The 17,263-nt window shown below is 40.5% G+C and overlaps 1 protein-coding gene across 1 annotated transcript; it reads right to left on the reverse strand.

The window, feature by feature from the left end:
* Positions 1–7,784: 7,784 nt before the first annotated feature.
* Positions 7,785–16,857, reverse strand: LOC139460570 (galactosylgalactosylxylosylprotein 3-beta-glucuronosyltransferase 1-like). The gene is made up of 5 exons (XM_071242039.1): positions 16,776–16,857; positions 15,607–16,202; positions 15,129–15,215; positions 8,501–8,707; positions 7,785–7,886 (listed from the first exon to the last, which is right to left on the reverse strand). Exons 1-5 carry the CDS (start codon positions 16,855–16,857, stop codon positions 7,785–7,787), a joined length of 1,074 nt encoding a protein of 357 aa, XP_071098140.1.
* Positions 16,858–17,263: the final 406 nt, after the last annotated feature.

Here is a 17,263-nt window from a genome sequence, read left to right on the forward strand (position 1 = left end):
TCCTACTAGTCTAGATCACGTTCCTTGTGTACCCCTCTGACAAGTGTAAATTGGCACGGATCCCCTGGCCGAAAGCTATGAATACACAATGCCATTTTGAAAGTGGTCAAATGTAACAAATGTTTAAATCCAAAATGGTATTGTGTAGCCACACGTTCGTATTGACCATGAGCTGAGATACACCAGCAGGTGACTTCCCTTGGTGTTCAGTTACACACTAACATGTATTCAAACCATGCAGTGAACAATTTTATAACTGAATGTAGTTTGTTTGTTGTTTTTCGCTGCGCTCGTGAATGTTACAGCTATATTCGAGTATTGCCAAAGACACATAAGTGATTGGATTTACGTCGTCGGAATACGATGAACGCTATACAACGCTAATATTCCCACTGAAGAGCAATGTTGGTTTAAGGCTTAATCAGCTATGACTTCCCCGTTGCTCAACATGACCTACTGCGGCAGAACGCATGGATTAGTGATCACACAGATTAGGCAATCTGGGCTCACCAGTAATTAGACAATGTGGGTATTAATTGGTTTAGGAAATAACAAGATCACGGTATACTCCGCATACCCAGTGTCCCTTAATTGCTCAGTGTCATGTAAAGACGAGACATAAAATGTGAAATGATAAAGAAACTAACTAAACTTTAATGTTGTGGAAAATAACGCAAATGAATTGGAGTACACGCGCATGAATTCGTATGATAAACTATCAAAACGCTTTGAGAGTTAGGCCCGGGTTCATTAAAGATCGTTACAGTATGTAAAAAGGTAAAATTTGGAAAACTTCTATAAAGTAAACCTCCAACCAAAGGCCCTTTTTAAATAGTAATGTAATGATATAATATAAAGTATAATTCACATGATACAATATACTTTGCACACAATTAGTTAATGCTTTAAAGTGACTGACGAAATATTTTGATAACGCCACAAATTAGTTGAATTAAGTAAAAATGAGTTGAATCGTGTGTCATGCTTGTAGACACACTTTTATGTATTTTCGAAACTAAACCTGTGGAGCAAAGGAAAATATTCTCGCCCCATGGGCCGGACTATCTCGTCCAGGGCGAAATATTTCAATAACACCGTAAAATAATTGGATTAAGTTGAAATGAGTTAAATTATATGTCATGAATTTTCTAAGAACACCTTTATGTATATGCGAAACAAAACCACGAATTTTGAGCAAAGGGAAATATTCTTGCCCATGGGCCTAACGTTTTCTCGTCCAGGGCGAAGTATTTCAATATCGCTATAAAATCGTTGAATTAGGTTAAAATGAGTTAAATTATGTGTCATGAAACTTGTAAGAACACCTGTATGTATTTGGGAAACAAAAACATGAGTTTTTGGCAAAGGAACATATTCTCGCCCATGGGCCAAACGTTTTCTCGCCCATGGGCAAAATGTTTCAATAACGCTATATAATCGTTGAGTTAGGTTAAAATGAGTTAAATTATGTGTCATGAAACTTGTAAGAACACCTGTATGTATTTGGGAAAAAATAACATGAGTTTTGAGCAAAGAAAAATATTCTCGCCCATTGGCCAAACCTTTTTCTCGCCCATGGGCGAAATATTTCAACATCTCTATAAAATCGTTGAATTAGGTTAAAATGAGTTAAATTTTGTGCCATGATACTTGACAGAACTACATTTATGTATTTGCGAAACAAAAACATGGATTTTGAGCAAAGGAAAATATTCTCGCCCATGGGCCTACCCATAGGCCACACTTCGACTATGGGCAGGCCCATGGGCGACAAAGTGTAATATTGAGTTTTTGAACATTTTTTTTTCATTTTTCTTCCTTAGTATGTTCCCATGAAAACAGCATGTTTAATTTTGTGAATAACTTTGACCGAGACTGGGCAAAGACCGTAGGGTTTCTGGACTATTGGGTTTCCAGAATTAAAATGGGACGTGTTTTAAGTAGATATCTTCATATATAATGTATGCGTTTAAGGGGCCGTGAATTCACCACATGTAAATACATGCCTGATCATGATCAGTCTACACACAGCCGAGTGAAGAGCGTGTTTGGCATAGATGTCAGTTGTCATAGCTACGATTGTGTTTGTCGTGAACAGCGCACATACTCACAGCTAAAAGTAACTGTGGATATTAATTTACTATCATAATGTGATTGTTTGAAGTTAATCACTCTAAAACCTCCCTTGTCTTTAAAGATTAAAAGGTTTTATACGACTAAATGTGGAACCGGCAGGAAGTCTCAATTGTCTGTATATTTTCATCTCCATTAGGTATGTATATATACACCTTCTTTGGGAAAAAAAGTTTATTTGAGGTAGGACTTTCTTTTATCTCAATATGTTTCAGAAGCGCATCAAGCTAACCTGAAATTTCTCGACAAGTAGTTTATTGTGTACATGGAAGAATAACTGTTTTTCAGTATTGTTTACAACGACCACAGATATGGCTTTCAGGTTATCAATTCACTTGCCTTTGCATGAGTTTGTGACGGATGCCACCGGTGAGGAAGGATACGCTCACCTTTTTCTCGAATACCTAGTGTCATCACTAATTGATAGTGTTTCATGAACAAATGTTTATGATATAGCCAAAAGCGTACAATAGACTCAGCTTTTAGGAGGGATTTCTTATGATCATGGCAAATGTTTTAGTCGCTATCAGTTTCACAAAAAAATAACAACTAACATCACGCATATACATGTAGTCTCAGCCATGCGGAAACGTTGCATCATTGTACCTTTTGTTCTGTTCAACATTTTTGGAAGTAAAACGACAAAAACATTTCCATTTTCATAGTGTCCATTCCGACTATAGCATGAGCATGTGTTGAGAATCACTATCAAATAGTGATTGTAACCAGGTGTTCGCGAAAGGTGAGCATATCCTGTCCAAATCGATGTCACACGTTACAAGCACATGCAAAGGCAAATACAAAAAGTGAATTGCATCGTACATCCTTTTTATCACTGATGCGTCGAATACAGAACTGTCCTCCCCTGTCTACCATAAAACGTTTTGAAAGCTGCATTTATTGCAATTATGCAAAATGCAATTATTTCCGTGTTATTAGTGAATATATATATATACGTCGGGGCGAGCTCAGCATTTGTGTGCGTCTATCAAAACGCAATTATTGTCGCGTTATATATATACAAACACGGCAATAATTGCATTTTGATAGACGCACACAAATGCTGAGCTCGCCCCGACGCATATATATGCTTAACACCATGTCATTAAAGTATCAACTGACCGTAAACTGTAGGTGATATTCATAGTCTTGAACGTGCTTCATTTTGGAGAGGCCGTGACACATTCGACCTTTCTCTGAATGAAGCTGGCCTAATTGAAACATATGCAGTCAAAATAATTTCATCTACGCCATCGATACCGTAATAAGCTGGTTAAATCGCCACACGCACAGAGTCTCATGCAGGTCACGCATCACCACATCATGCTTAAACTTTTAAATTTATTATATCTCTAAATCCTACACAGCAATCATTGAATGAATGCAACAAAATGAATTACAAAAGGCATCATGTCCACTTCACCATTGAGTTATCGACGAGAAAATAAATATCTTTGATGTGGATTATTTATTTCAACTGGTAACTTTGACTATCAATATGTTTTTGTTGTTTTTAAAATTATTATTGTTTGATTCAGAATCATTTTGTATCCGACTTTGCGGTGGTCGTTTGGAGTTCAAGTTCGAGTTCTTTATTTCACCCCAACCACTCACAGTGGTACAGGGTACAATTCATGAGTGTGTGTATACCACTTAAAATTTGCCAAAGGCCACATCTTGACTACATATGGCTATTTCGGTCCTTAGATCATGTTGAGTAGTATAGGAGGCAATATCATAATAAAATATTGATACTCAATGGTATCACAATATGACAGTTGGCAAGTGAGGACTATTTTAACAGACCAGTGGTAGTAAAGCAATCAGACGACTGAGTGTTCTACTATCGTAATTGTATTTATATTTGTCTAAAATGACATAATTTAACTGGATGGAATGTTGTTACCCTTATATAATAAGTTTTAATTTTCTGACATTTCATATATTGTAGAAATATTAACTTTATATTAGAGTATTACAAGTAGAAGATGTATGTATTATATATATAAATATTCACATATCTTCATATAATTTTCACCTTGTTTTGCCTTTTACGGCTAATGTTTCAAAGGAAAATCCAGAGGTTATACTCTAGCATTGGTCGTATATATTTCTTTAATATAACATATTCAAATAACAACTTATAAGAGTTGAGCATTTAGAGATGAAGAGTACAGTTTAAAGTCCGTTCGTGAAGACCTTGAAGGGAAGAATATGCCTTTTTATCTTCACATGTAAATATAATGGGTTTTTTTTATCAATGTTTCTGATATTGATAGTTTAAAGAGTTTAAGGATTGTATATCTGTATTGATATTACATACTTTTGGGTATATAGAGGTTATCACGCTTGTGTGTTTGGGGATAGTTAATGTCCTGCATTCGGAATAAACATTAGTGTTTATTCCTAATACAGGATATTTACCATCCCCAAACACACAAGCGTGATAACCTCTTTATCATAAAATGTCATTCTTTAATTCTATGCTTGAAAATCGCTTTCCATCTCTCACAAACATTACCGAAACATTGCAAGTTTTCCTTGAATGCGCGCATTAATATTTATTACGTCACGGAATAAGTGATGTGTCAGTCGGTCAGTTGTCGCAGAGGCTTATGCAGGGTAATGGAAAGACACAAAAGCTGTTTTTACAACCGGATTTATTCCAATGATGGTCCACATGTGCAATCAGTGTTTGTGATGATGATGAAACCCAAAAGTACAATATTTACAAAATGTAGGCAAACATCATAACCAATAGATCATTAAAAGAATACTGCCATTATACATCCATTACATGTGTTTGATATACCAATCAATAAGATATAATGTGAACACTTACTTTACATTTAGTTCGGTAAAGCATGTTATGGAGGATATCTCCTCAGTGAGGATGATATCACTGAATACACTACAAAGCAATTAAATAATACTATATTAAGGCATATAACATTAAAATAGTATAGACAGTTATGCCATGACATGTTGACATACATATATGTATAACTAAGGGAAGTAACCCTCACCTCGTCTAGGGGACGGGGGCCAAACCACAAGATGTCATCAAAACTGGTCATCCAGTATCTTACGTGACCTGATAAATGATATATAACTACATGAATCTTACTGGTATGGTAAACATCACCATGTGATAAGTTTATACTAAACTACTTTTAAAATAATCCCAAATATATACATCCTGCCACACAGTGACAGTAGCCAATATAGTTCCAACTGAAATCTGTTTCTTATACAGTGGTGAAGCAACATATACGTAAAACAACAATTGTTTTTACTTGCCTTTCGCGGCAATCCATCGGTCTGTCCGCTAGAGTAACTGCCCTTTGTCAAAGGGAAGCTACTCTAACCCTAGTCTACGACCCATAATAATTATGGTGGGCTGTCATGTCACTGTAGATAGCAAAGAAGGAAATTAATTGTGGTCTGAGGCCAGACCTCACGGACACGTCCAGACGTTGTTGACAGTCGGCCTGTCCTGTCATAACGTTAAGTGCAGTCAGATGTACACACAGCGACAAAACGAAACAAGGTAACAATTCAAACATTTTTCGGCCAAATCCAACCATTTTAATTTGTGGAAAAGGTTTCAAGCCACAGAGGTCTAGATCTACAAGCACAGATATGGCTACTGATCCCGCTTGGCTAGGCCTAGTGCCCTCGCAAAAATTGTTTCGAAATTCATATCTCCAAAGTTGCCAAAACATATGAAATGCCTTAGCTACGTCACAGTTGGACATTGATTTTCAGTATATTAGACTGTTCTTTTGGTAATTATTGCAATTATCCCTTTAGTTTATCCAGATTCTGACTCGATCGCCGAATGAAAAGGGCGACGCCATGTTTGTTTACAAACACTGACAGTAGTCCCTTCTTGCCCTTCGATATTTGCATCTCTATTCCGCATATGACCCCAACAGATATCGTTTTTATCCGTTGGCTTTATGCTGCCGAGAAATCTACCCATTGATAAATTGTGATCCGTGGTTTAAGCGAGTGAGATACGATTTGAAACATTCGTGGCCGGGACAAGCCGAATAGCGACTCGTGCCCCGCTCATGGCCATTTTTGCGACCGGGTTCCGTCTTAGCGCGAACGGGCATACCTTAAACTATTGTCAACTCATTGCATAATGGTTCACTTACATTTCCCCATATAATATATTGTATTTCGGATGCAATTTAATCCACATCGGGATGTGCGAAATTATACAGTATGATTGAAAACATCCAACTGTGTCTTTGGTACATTTTTAGATGCAAGACATAAGTAAAATCAAAAAATAATTCTGAGGGATTCTTTGACGAAGAACTTGAAATCATACGCGCATTCTGATTGGTTTGTCGTATTTTCGCACATAACATTCATCGATCGGGGGACGAGTCTTCTTGCAGGTTATGGAAATGGGCGAGTGGTGACGAATGGCTTTGAAACACTCGTGTAGTAATCTCAATATATCATCTGAACATATTAGCAGGTTGCACTATAGCTTGGGGTGTTCATTTTCATTTTCATTTTCATTTTCATTAATATGTTCGGCATCCGTTAATACTGTAGACTGTATATATCAAACAATCATGAGTCAATGCTCAAGGTTACATTGATATAGTGAAATGTAAGTGTGCATGTAAATTGAAGTATACACTGTACAAATATATTGCCGAACTATTTCTATGCTCGATTTTAGCGCCACCATTGACTATTACGAGTTATGTCCCTTCCATGTCCCCCTACTGACCACTCAGATTCCACCTCTCCTATCTCTTGCACTTGCTTCAAAGAAAATGGCGATCAAGACGATTTCATCGATATTAAAGACCTTTATTGTAATAGAACGGTTTTTACCTCGCTCATTTGAGTAGCTAGATTAAAAACATGAAAATACTTGGAAAATATCTGTTGACACCCACTTGACAGTACACATGCTATGCAAATCCTGCAATCGAACAAATTCGGCACGGCGGTTGCCATGTTGTTTATTAACCGGACTATGCATGACTTCATAATTGCAGCCTAGTTCGGCAAGTGGACTTTTAAAGTCATTTAACTCCCTTGCCTTGGGAATATGTTCCCCTGTGTCAAGTCCTTAGGACAAAAAACAAATGGAAGAGGGAGCCTTTCCATAGTCACAAGAAATATGTGATAAAAGCGGAGTCGATTGTACAATTCAGACTATATCATGAGCACGTGTTAATGAATCAATATCAACTAGTAATGGTGGCTGTGTGTATAAAGATGAGCATATCCTGCACAACTGGTGCACCTGTCAAACACATATGCAAAGACAAGTCAGTGTCACAAGGCAGTCCTCCAGCCATGCTTGGTCAAATGAGTTTTAATTTAAATATGTAAGGGACTATTCAAAATCCTTTGCAGTGTTTGATGAAAAGAATATCTAAATGCAACCTGTATGAATTGTGTCCTGTCCTTCCTTCAATTACTTTCGCACATTTTACAAATGATAATTCACTCATCAGGGCACTCTTCGGCAGTCCAATCAGTGGAGTGATCACAAGACCATGAAGCGTTGTCTCCCTTAACAAAAGCATGTGTCCTGTCTTCTAATGTCGAAATCAAAGCAAAATTAAATATGTGTTATCCACATGATATATATCGTGGATAATATGACTTCACTATACTTCAACAATGAAGTTAGATCCATGGTCGAATTTCACCTTCGTTTTATCTTCCTTTGTAAATTGAGGGGTTTGCGTCCTAGTGTGCCACACAAGCACCTGTCAAAGAAAGAGTGAATGAGTGAATGTGATTGACGCTTTGAGCAGTATTGTATCAGAACAAATCATTGGAAGTGAAACATCATGTAAAATAATCAGCTCGTAAAATATTCTTCGAAAGTGGCAATTGGTAAAGTTGAGTCATTTCACGCTAACGCGACTTTGCACAGTAATTCAGTTATATCACAGCGTGTCAGTTAATATGGGTGGAAAGCACGAATTGAAGCAGGTACAAGGGGATAGGCGACGCTTCGGTGACACCCTTAAACATGGTATAGTGCTGACAGACCAAGGAACATAACCTGGGATTGATAACCTGAAAATGCAAAGGTGAGGTGAAATGGGGCTCAACGTCGCGTCCAAGATTATTGAACTTACATAGCAACGTGCATGTATGTGTGTGTGGCTGCTTGAACTATTCCGGACTAATGCCGATTTTATAGTGCTAGCCCAGTGAGATATCATGCCACTACCCCTGCAGGGTTACAGCAAGTACCATCATTTCACGTCCTTTGGTATAACGCGGCCAGGGCCTTCCCCTCTGCGGAAGGACGCTCTTCCACTAGACCACAGAGTCGGTCTCAACAAGTGAGTGAGAACATGGCAATACATACCTTTGTACAGTTATCAGCCAGAGGCTCAAGATCATTCAGGGTTATATTGGTCTTCGAGATGATATAGGATTCCTGAGATCCTGGTCGTGTGTAATGGGAGAATTGAAGATCAGGATGTTCAAAGAAAAGATGAAGGTTCATAGCAAAACCTGCCATGTCTATAGCGAACTTTCGACTTGGATCAAAGCTCACCCGCCAACCAGTCACCTGTAGTGAGAGAAAATGCTTCAGAGTGGCATCAACGACAAGGTCCTAGACAGTGGAACATCATAAGTCCGGAACAGTGTAGACATCAGATTTTCAGACACTTTTCAAAAGATTTTTCTTGCAAAGTACTTTACTCCGTAAGGATGATTCGCTAATTATAGGTAGCTCAAATACCAGCAATGGCAATGGTATATTTACTGTAACATGAGCAATAAAAGGTTGTTACTATTTTAAATATTTTTTCCATGTGTTTCTATCCCAAACCCGAAGAATATATAATGGTCTTTCATACCAGGATACTCCTAATACCAGGAATGGCAATGTTATTTGCACTGTACAGTAACAGAAGCAACTAATAACTCACCTTGTTTTAAACATCTATGGCAAATTTCAAACCCCAAGAACATGAAATTATAAACTGTATGTTAACATACTTATCCTATCTTACACTATGCATTTCTCTTTCTTCTTTCGATTCTGAGTGGAAACGTATCTGAAATAAAAGTTTCCAGCTTCTAAAGTTAATTAACCCTGTCATACCTCACATCGTCACGGTCACCTCCCAGATCTGGGTCATGTGCGCTATGCATGCTGGTTGACCTTCTTGCACTGATCACGTGTCTATCCCAGTCAACTCATTCTCTTTCAAGAGCATATAGACTAAGGAATTGCGATGTGGGGATGGACGGGTGGGCATATAACGTGGGAGATAGGACAAGTATATAAATATACAATTAATAATAAAATTTTCAAATTTTTAAACTTATCCTATCTCACACTATGCATTTTATCCCACGGTTGGATGGTGGGGCGCAACTCCCTTGTCTATAGATCACAACCGTAGGATATTTACGAGGAAGCTGGAACTTAACAGTGGTACAATACTTAATACTGTAACACAGTTAAGTGTTGTAAGAAAAAAAAAAAGCAACAACTCGTAGACAGGATAAGAAGAACTCTCTCAAAGAATGTTGAGATCCTGATACGCGAACAATTGAAACACAATAAGTCGGGTACAATATGTGTAACATGTTCAAACGTAATCAAGCATAATCACATGTCTAAAACGAACGAGTACGACTTATATTCGAGAGAGTATACATCCAGTCGTCGAATCTACAAGAAGGGGTATTCCTATCTCCAGAGGACGATAGATTGGACCCGCTCGGCATCTCTTTTATCGCTTCGTCAAACCCTCAATCATGTCAGTGATTTAATCTCTACAAGGTCTCTACAGAAGAGTGATTATACCCTCTAACCGGATACTCAGTCTGGGAAGCCTGAATGAATACACCAATAATCATGACAAATGTTGATTATGAATAGAGAAGGATGTAATGTAATGAAAATCTGGTTATACATCTCCCTATCTGCACAGGTGTGTCTTGGAGATCTGTTGTGCGAGTACCAAGGGTCCAAACTGGTGAAGGCCTTGAACGTCCGTCACTGAGATGTCTCGGAGCTAATGGGATGCGAACACGGTATCAAATTTCCAAAAACATCCCCCCATAATTGTGGTCAAAGAGCAATTACTGTGAAATGCCATGGTGGAAGCGACAGCACGGGTTTCAAGAGGATTAGATGCGACTGGAGCAGGTAGGCCAGCAAAGGTGTAGGCTTTAAGGATCACTGAGCGTATCCAAAACGAGATTGTGGTACGGGATACTTCCATAGTAGCTGCCGCAGGGGGCGCCATGAATAACCTCTGACGTAATCGACGAAGTGGTTTCGCCGCATCCAGATAGATTCGAAAAGCACGTACCGGACACGACGGTATGTCTTCGTCAGGGTTTAAGAGGGCAGTCAACGGTTGGACGCTGAATAGTCGATCGGGTTGACCAGGGAGTTAATTTTTGGCGATGAAGTTCCATCGTAGTCCCCAAAATAATTTCCCATGTGCAGTTCGTTCGAAACGCACTCTGTTGACGTCTAAAGCGTGAATTTCACTCACTCGAACCGCCGTTGCAAGGGCCAGAAGGAAAACTGTCTTCAAAGAAATCTGTTCGAAATCTTTCTCTGCGAGAGGTTCGTACTCGGCCGAAGTTAGATGGCGAAGTATGATGTTTAGATCCCAAGTTGGTGGTCGAAAACGTGATGATCTGATCTGATCAATGATTGTAATTCGGTAATTCGGCGATTGTAGAAATCTTAGTGCCCGTTGTAGTTGCGATGACAGAATTGATCGCAGCTAAATAGGTAGCTAGAGTCGAACCTTTTAGTTTACGAGATGATTGAAGATAGTGAAGGTATTAAGTAATTTTTTTGCAGGGATGCCGTGGCAGGTGTGGAAATATCATGTGAATGACAATACAATTCAAATGCCTTCCATTTATGGTCATATAGTGCTTTAGTAGATGACCTGTGCGCCCCCGCAATGGTCTTGGCCACTCGTCAGAATAACCCTTAGTTATCAATGATTTCTGTAAATCCGCCAAACGCATAGATTGAGGATTGTTGGCGACGGATGACGGAGCTGAGAGTGTTGTTGATAGAGAAGATCGTCCCTTAGAGGTAGATGGTAATACTTTCTGTCTCCGAGACGAATGAGCGTTATGAACCAACTGTGTGTTGGCCAGTAGGGCGCGACCAAAATGACACGATTGGTCATTGATATCTTCTGTAGAACCCGATGTAGAATGCCGGTTGGGGGAAAGGCGTAAGCATGTAGTCCTTCGCATGGGATTGCTTACGCATCGTAGTCCCAGGCTAGGGGGTCTGGGGTAGGAGATACGAACCGGGATAGCTGAGTACTGAAGCGGTTTGCGAAGAGGTCGACGTCTGGGCACGGAAATAACTGGCAAATCCACTGAAAAATCACGGGATGTAGACGCCATTCCGTGGGAGATGGTTTGTCGGGTCGGGACAGGGAGTCGGCTATGACGTTGGCGATGCCGGGAATATGTCTTGCTCAAACTTGAATGTTGAGTGAGTCGATTAGTTTGAAGAGGTCGAGTGCTTGAGATAGAAGTGACGTTGACTTGGTGGATCCCATCTTGTTTATGTACCACACGACCTATAGGTTGTCTGACTGAATCATTAGTGTGGAGGACTGAAGGAGTGTTGACCAGTGAGACACTGCCAGAGTCACTGCTTTGAATTCTAGATCGTTGATGTGAAGCTGGCTTTCTTCTAATGACCACCGCCCCACCACTTGTGGGTCTTGGCAATGAGCTCCGACGGTTGAGGCGTCGACGAACAGGTGGAGGGTCGGGGTGAATGGTTGCAAGGAGACTCCTTCGCACACATTTGATGGAGATAACCACCATTTGAGGTGTGGGTGTAGATGGTGCGGAAGAGATATTAGAACCTGACAATCGTCGTCCTGAAGGAAGGGCTTGAGGAAGCACCGGACTGATCATAAGTGAAGTTGACCTCTCTTGGTGAGGGCTTGTGCTGATGTTAAGAGACCGAGAAGTTGTTGCCATTCACGTAAAAGTGGCTGTTTGAGTGCAAATAGAATGAGGCATTGGATTTTCTCCCAACGATCTTGGGGAACAAACATCTTGCCCAGACCCGTGTCGAAGAGGGCTCCGATGAACTGGAGACGTTGTGTTGGAATAGTTTCGGACTTTTTTGTGTTGATGATCCAACCTAGTTGATGAAGTAGGCGTTGAGAGAAATCGAGGTGATGAAGTAGAGTGTTCGAGTCCTTGTTGGCTTGAATGCAGTCGTCAATGTACGTTCTAAGACGATGCCTCGAGTGTGTAGGAACCTGACGATGGGTTTTGTGAGGCGAGTAAATAGCCACAGTGCCGAAGAAATTCCAAATGGGAGCACTCGCCATTGATAGTGTTGGCCTAGGAACACAAACCGAAGAAAATGGCTGTGCTCTGGCAGGATAAGTAAGTACGCGTCTTGTATATCTAGCCTGATCATGAAGTCGCCGGGATGAATAATCGTTCGTAGTAGAGCGATTGATGTCATGCGGAAGTGTGGAGGAGTCTATAGGTATAGTTTGTTGAAGGTTTTCATGTTGAACATGAGACGTAGTTGAGGACTCTTTTTCTTGGGAGCCAGAAAAGTTGGAGAGGTTGCACGTCGTCAGAGGTGTGGTGGCAAGAGGAAAAGACATGCTGCTGTTACAGCCTGTAACAGAGAAAGAATCTGTTCTTCTGGAATAGCAGAAAGTTCGCTAGGTATCCATGATGTAGGGATAGCTTGAGATGGAGCTTGTGATGTTGCAGGAGTCTGTGATTCAGAGGAAACCAGGGGGCATTGAACCGGAGATGGCGATGGGGGGCCGGTACGACGAGTAGGTGAACTAGAACTCTTTAGGTAAAGGTGATCTACTAACGGTAGCTAATCTGAGTGGTCTATCTCTATGTCGCCGATGAGAATCCTCATGACGAGAAGAGGAAATGTGGCTTGACCGATAAGGTCTGTAATCTGGATCATGAGGATACCCATGCCATGGAGGATGGGGATCCCTGTAGTCTGGGTATCGTTCCAACTCTTATGCATAGGCACTATATGAAGTAGTGTTCCAAGGGTATTCACCACGTTGATGAAAATAAAAAGTGTGAGGGTAATATCTTGGTCGAAACTCCGGATGGATGAGTGAAGGAGAAGATTGAGACATGTAGGATGAATGGCTAATAGACTCGTTGAAGCGTCATCCTCCGAGCCTAGACGTGATGGGTCTGAATAGTCTCTGTGTGAGACATGATAAGGGGATGAGCGATTATCCGCTCACGTGTCATAAGACGAGTAACGATATGTAGGTGAACGTCGCATATTAGGGATGTCTCTCGAATGTCTCCGTTCCTTGGAGTTTTATGATCTCTCGTGTCCCGTTGAACCTCCTTTGCAGTGTGTCGATACTTAGGAGTCTGTATGACCTTCGAAATTTGGTTCAATGATGTTCGTTGAACCTCAGAGGTTCGACGAGGCTCGAATCTCTTGTGTTTGTCCGTTTGTTCGACGAGGTTCGGATGTTTGACGAGGTTCGGATGTTTGACGAGGTACGGAGGGTCGGTGATGTTCGGAGGTGAGATGAGGCTCGGAGGTTCGATGTGGTTCGGAGGTTCGAGGTTCGGAGGCTCAAGGTTTGGAGGTTCGAAGTTCGGAGGATCGAGGTTTGGGGTTCAAGGTTCGAGGTTGTGGGTCCAAGTTCTGAGGTTCGGTGTTCGGAAGTTGGAGGTTCGGAAGTACGAGGAACCTTTGATGGTGGGATGTTCGGTGAATCATCTCGGTGTCTGTTGGTCCCAGTCTGAATGCCGATCCCCCTTTGATTGCACTGAATAAAGTGCACTGTCTGTCGATGCTAGTCGATCCCGGGACGAATGTGAATCCTCTCGGGAATGGGAGGTTCGTGAGCCTTGATCCGATATGTCACCATACGACTCCTGGTCTTGAGAGGATCGATCCTGCGAAGATCGTCGTATGGGAGATTTCGAACGACGGACCGAACTTATAGGGTTGACCGAGGTACAGTACTATGTGTACCCTCCGAAGGTAAAACAGTAGCGAGCACCATGTTAGTCGTAGAACACGACGAGTCGAAAGTACGAACCTCAGTCGGGTTCGATACGTTGGCTGACGTAAGCCCGTCATCCACACTCGTGTCTAACCTGAGGACTCGTCGAATGTCCGAGTCTCGGGATGTGGACGGTAGGTTCGGCTTTGAAAGTGGTTTCGTGGATACCTTAGACATGTCGTCTTGGAGAAAAGAGTCAGAGACTTCCTCATCATCTAACGAGATCATGGGACAAGTTTGATCCATAGTATTCTGGCCCGCCAGTGATGGTGATCGGGCCGATCTCGCTTTCTTGACCGGTGTTTTCTTGGCTTTCCTGGATTTTTCTACAGTCTTAGAGAGACGATCTGACACCCGACGCCGACATTTATGAAGGTACAGTTTGAAGGATTCATCGGAGCAGAGCTCGCAACGCTCTAAAAAACTGCATAATCCACGACAATCCGAACATTGGGCATGAGGGTCAGACGTAGGGAAAACACGTCGGCACAAAGTGCAGACAGGTCTCCGTGTGGACTGCTCGTCCATTATGAAGAATAACTATCCCAAACAGGGATATAAGTAAATTTGCAGGCAATTAGACGAAACATTTTTGAAGATCGCTTACAAGCGAAAAAGAAAAACCCAAAATGGATTCCTGCAATAACAACACGTCACCACTGCGTGGCGATTTGAAAGAGAATGAGTTGACTGGGATAGACACGTGATCAGTGCAAAAAAGGTCAACCAGCATGCATAGCGCGCATGACCGAGATCTGGAACGTGACCGTGGCGATGTGAGGTATGACAGGGTTAATTAACTTTAGAAGCTGGAAACCTTTATTTCAGATACGTTTCCACTCAGAATCGAAAGATAAAAGAGAAATGCATAGTGTGAGTTAGGATAAGTTTAAAAATTGATATTTCACTTATTCATGACTGAATATACAATAAATGTTATTCTACCTTTCCATTCTTCACAATAGGCGCTTCATATCTTTGATTTCCAGCAAATGCAACAGGCCATACAGAAACCTTCCGAGTCCGCCGCATCTACGTACACGGGAAACACACGAGTGTTTATAATTTGTGAAACAAACAAATGGTTATTAATGTAATAAGTTTCATTCTTGAATTGAAGGAGATACCGAGGGAGTTTGGACAGTTTTTCACTAATATCACGGTGTACAAGCTTGATGTGGGAGGAACGTCCTAAGTGATGGAAGTCTTAAACGTTGACCATTTTGGTGAAACCCGCGAGCACGTGTAAGGCAGATAAAGGAGGCAATCAAAAGAACTTCAACAATAGTCATATATTTTATGTAAAAACTAAAATCGTTCTTATTCTAAAATAAAACAACTACAGAGCACACTGAAACAGGAAATCGCAAATTACAACCATAGGTTTCCCCACTTTCCTGGTATTTGTCATGTAAGATTTTACCTCTGCAAAAATTCGCAAGTCGTACGTGTTATCATCATCAGCAAAATATACAACACCAGGCTGAGTTTCCGGGTCCACGTTTTTCCGCAGCCAAGATATCCCAAGGTTTCTTTGTTCCACTCCTTTTGTTGATTGTCTCACGAGACCACTAATATTTAACTGGGAGTTTGAAGGTGTCAACACACACAAATGTGTGTATGACACACCACAGTTTCTTAACAAGTTGGCGACTAACCGAGATTTATTCCTAGAATCTTCCACCACAATCCAGTGAAAACTGGACATGTGAAGAAACGTCTGAGATAGCCTTGTAAGTTCGGCCTTTTGTTGACTGCGTGCGTATGTTGGTGTAATGGCATATATCACTGGAAGGTCCTGTGAACTATTTCTCCGAGTTTCAAGATTCAGAAAAAGGTTTAGTATTCTCGCCTTTGCAAGTTTATATCTGTTTGAAATTTCTGCTATTTCATTTTCCTTATCTCTCAATAGTTCTCTGTAACTTCTGTAAGGGGCCCCGAGAGTTTCCTGCTTCTGTTCCAACAATACTTCCACTGTCTGTAATCGAGTTCTTGAATTTTCTTTTGAAAACCTCATCTCTTTAAAGGAGAAGGATGACATGAAATGTGATTAAAAATAAAATCCAGAGACGGTGCTTTACATCACTGGGAATATGTGATTACTTCGTCTGTGAAAGGTAAATCAGTTGAATTAATATATAATACTATGTGCAACGCAATGCCAAATTGAATAACGATGGTGGTTTGCAAACGCTTGCAAGGAGTGAAGGAATAGCCAAACTTTAATTCTGACGAACAGATATAGTTTAACGTGTGTGGTTGACAGTAATGAAGACAACGAATCCATGCATATAGAAATGTAAACCGTCAACGCCAGAGGATAATCAGTCTTGAAACAGATTCCATTAGGTGTATATTTAGATATAAATAGTGGTGAAATTTGTATGAATGGATCGCGGAAAATCACTGACACCATAACACACATTGGAGGGGAAACTTTTGTAATACTACCTTCAGTTTCTATTCTCTTGCTCGGAAGCTTCAAATCAGACGCTATAACATTATTACGATACTCAGTATGAAATCGTTTTGAAATACAACCAAGCGCATGTTGTAAATCTGTCATGTATTATTAAAAAGTTTGACACTTACCGCAAAATATGATAAAACCAATACACACCAGTACAGAGGAAACCAGAAGGATAAAACCACGGTTTACTGTCTTCTGGAGCATGTTTAACAGGTGTTGATGACAAATCCTACTGGCTATGTTAAAGTAAAGTGAATCTGAGGTAGGCCACGCAAGGCACAGCTTACACGCTCACAGCTGTGCGAGGGTGTCGTATATTGATATTCTTATTAGAACGGTATTGATTTTGTGTTTTCACGTGTTTGTTCATTAATCAATATAATACCTGAGGTTTTTTAAAGAATTGAAATAACATTCTGATGGACATAGCAAAGGACTCTTCACAAGGGAAAATTCCAACATATCCAAATATACAATTTTGTATATATGGATAGATTATTTCCCTGCTTGATTCAGTTTCTTCTTACGTTTACAGGGATTCTTACAATATTTGCCTGATATTGAAAATACTACTAATGATACCGGACAGTAATATTTTAATACTATTTTC

The sequence above is a fragment of the Haliotis cracherodii genome, unplaced genomic scaffold (assembly GCF_022045235.1).
Source record: "Haliotis cracherodii isolate W230 unplaced genomic scaffold, xgHalCrac1.p SCAF_14, whole genome shotgun sequence".
Classification (NCBI taxonomy): domain Eukaryota; kingdom Metazoa; phylum Mollusca; class Gastropoda; order Lepetellida; family Haliotidae; genus Haliotis; species Haliotis cracherodii.

Bases quoted from the DNA above. Each gene is read 5' to 3' on its own strand.
- LOC139460570 (XM_071242039.1), bottom strand. From the start codon at position 16,857: ATGCTCCAGAAGACAGTAAACCGTGGTTTTATCCTTCTGGTTTCCTCT. The intron at 16,203-16,775 runs GTAAGTGTCAAA...TCTCCTTTAAAG, and splicing joins TGGTTTTATCATATTTTGCG to AGATGAGGTTTTCAAAAGAA. The intron at 8,708-15,128 runs GTAGAATAACAT...CTCTCACTACAG, and splicing joins CTATTGTGAAGAATGGAAAG to GTGACTGGTTGGCGGGTGAG.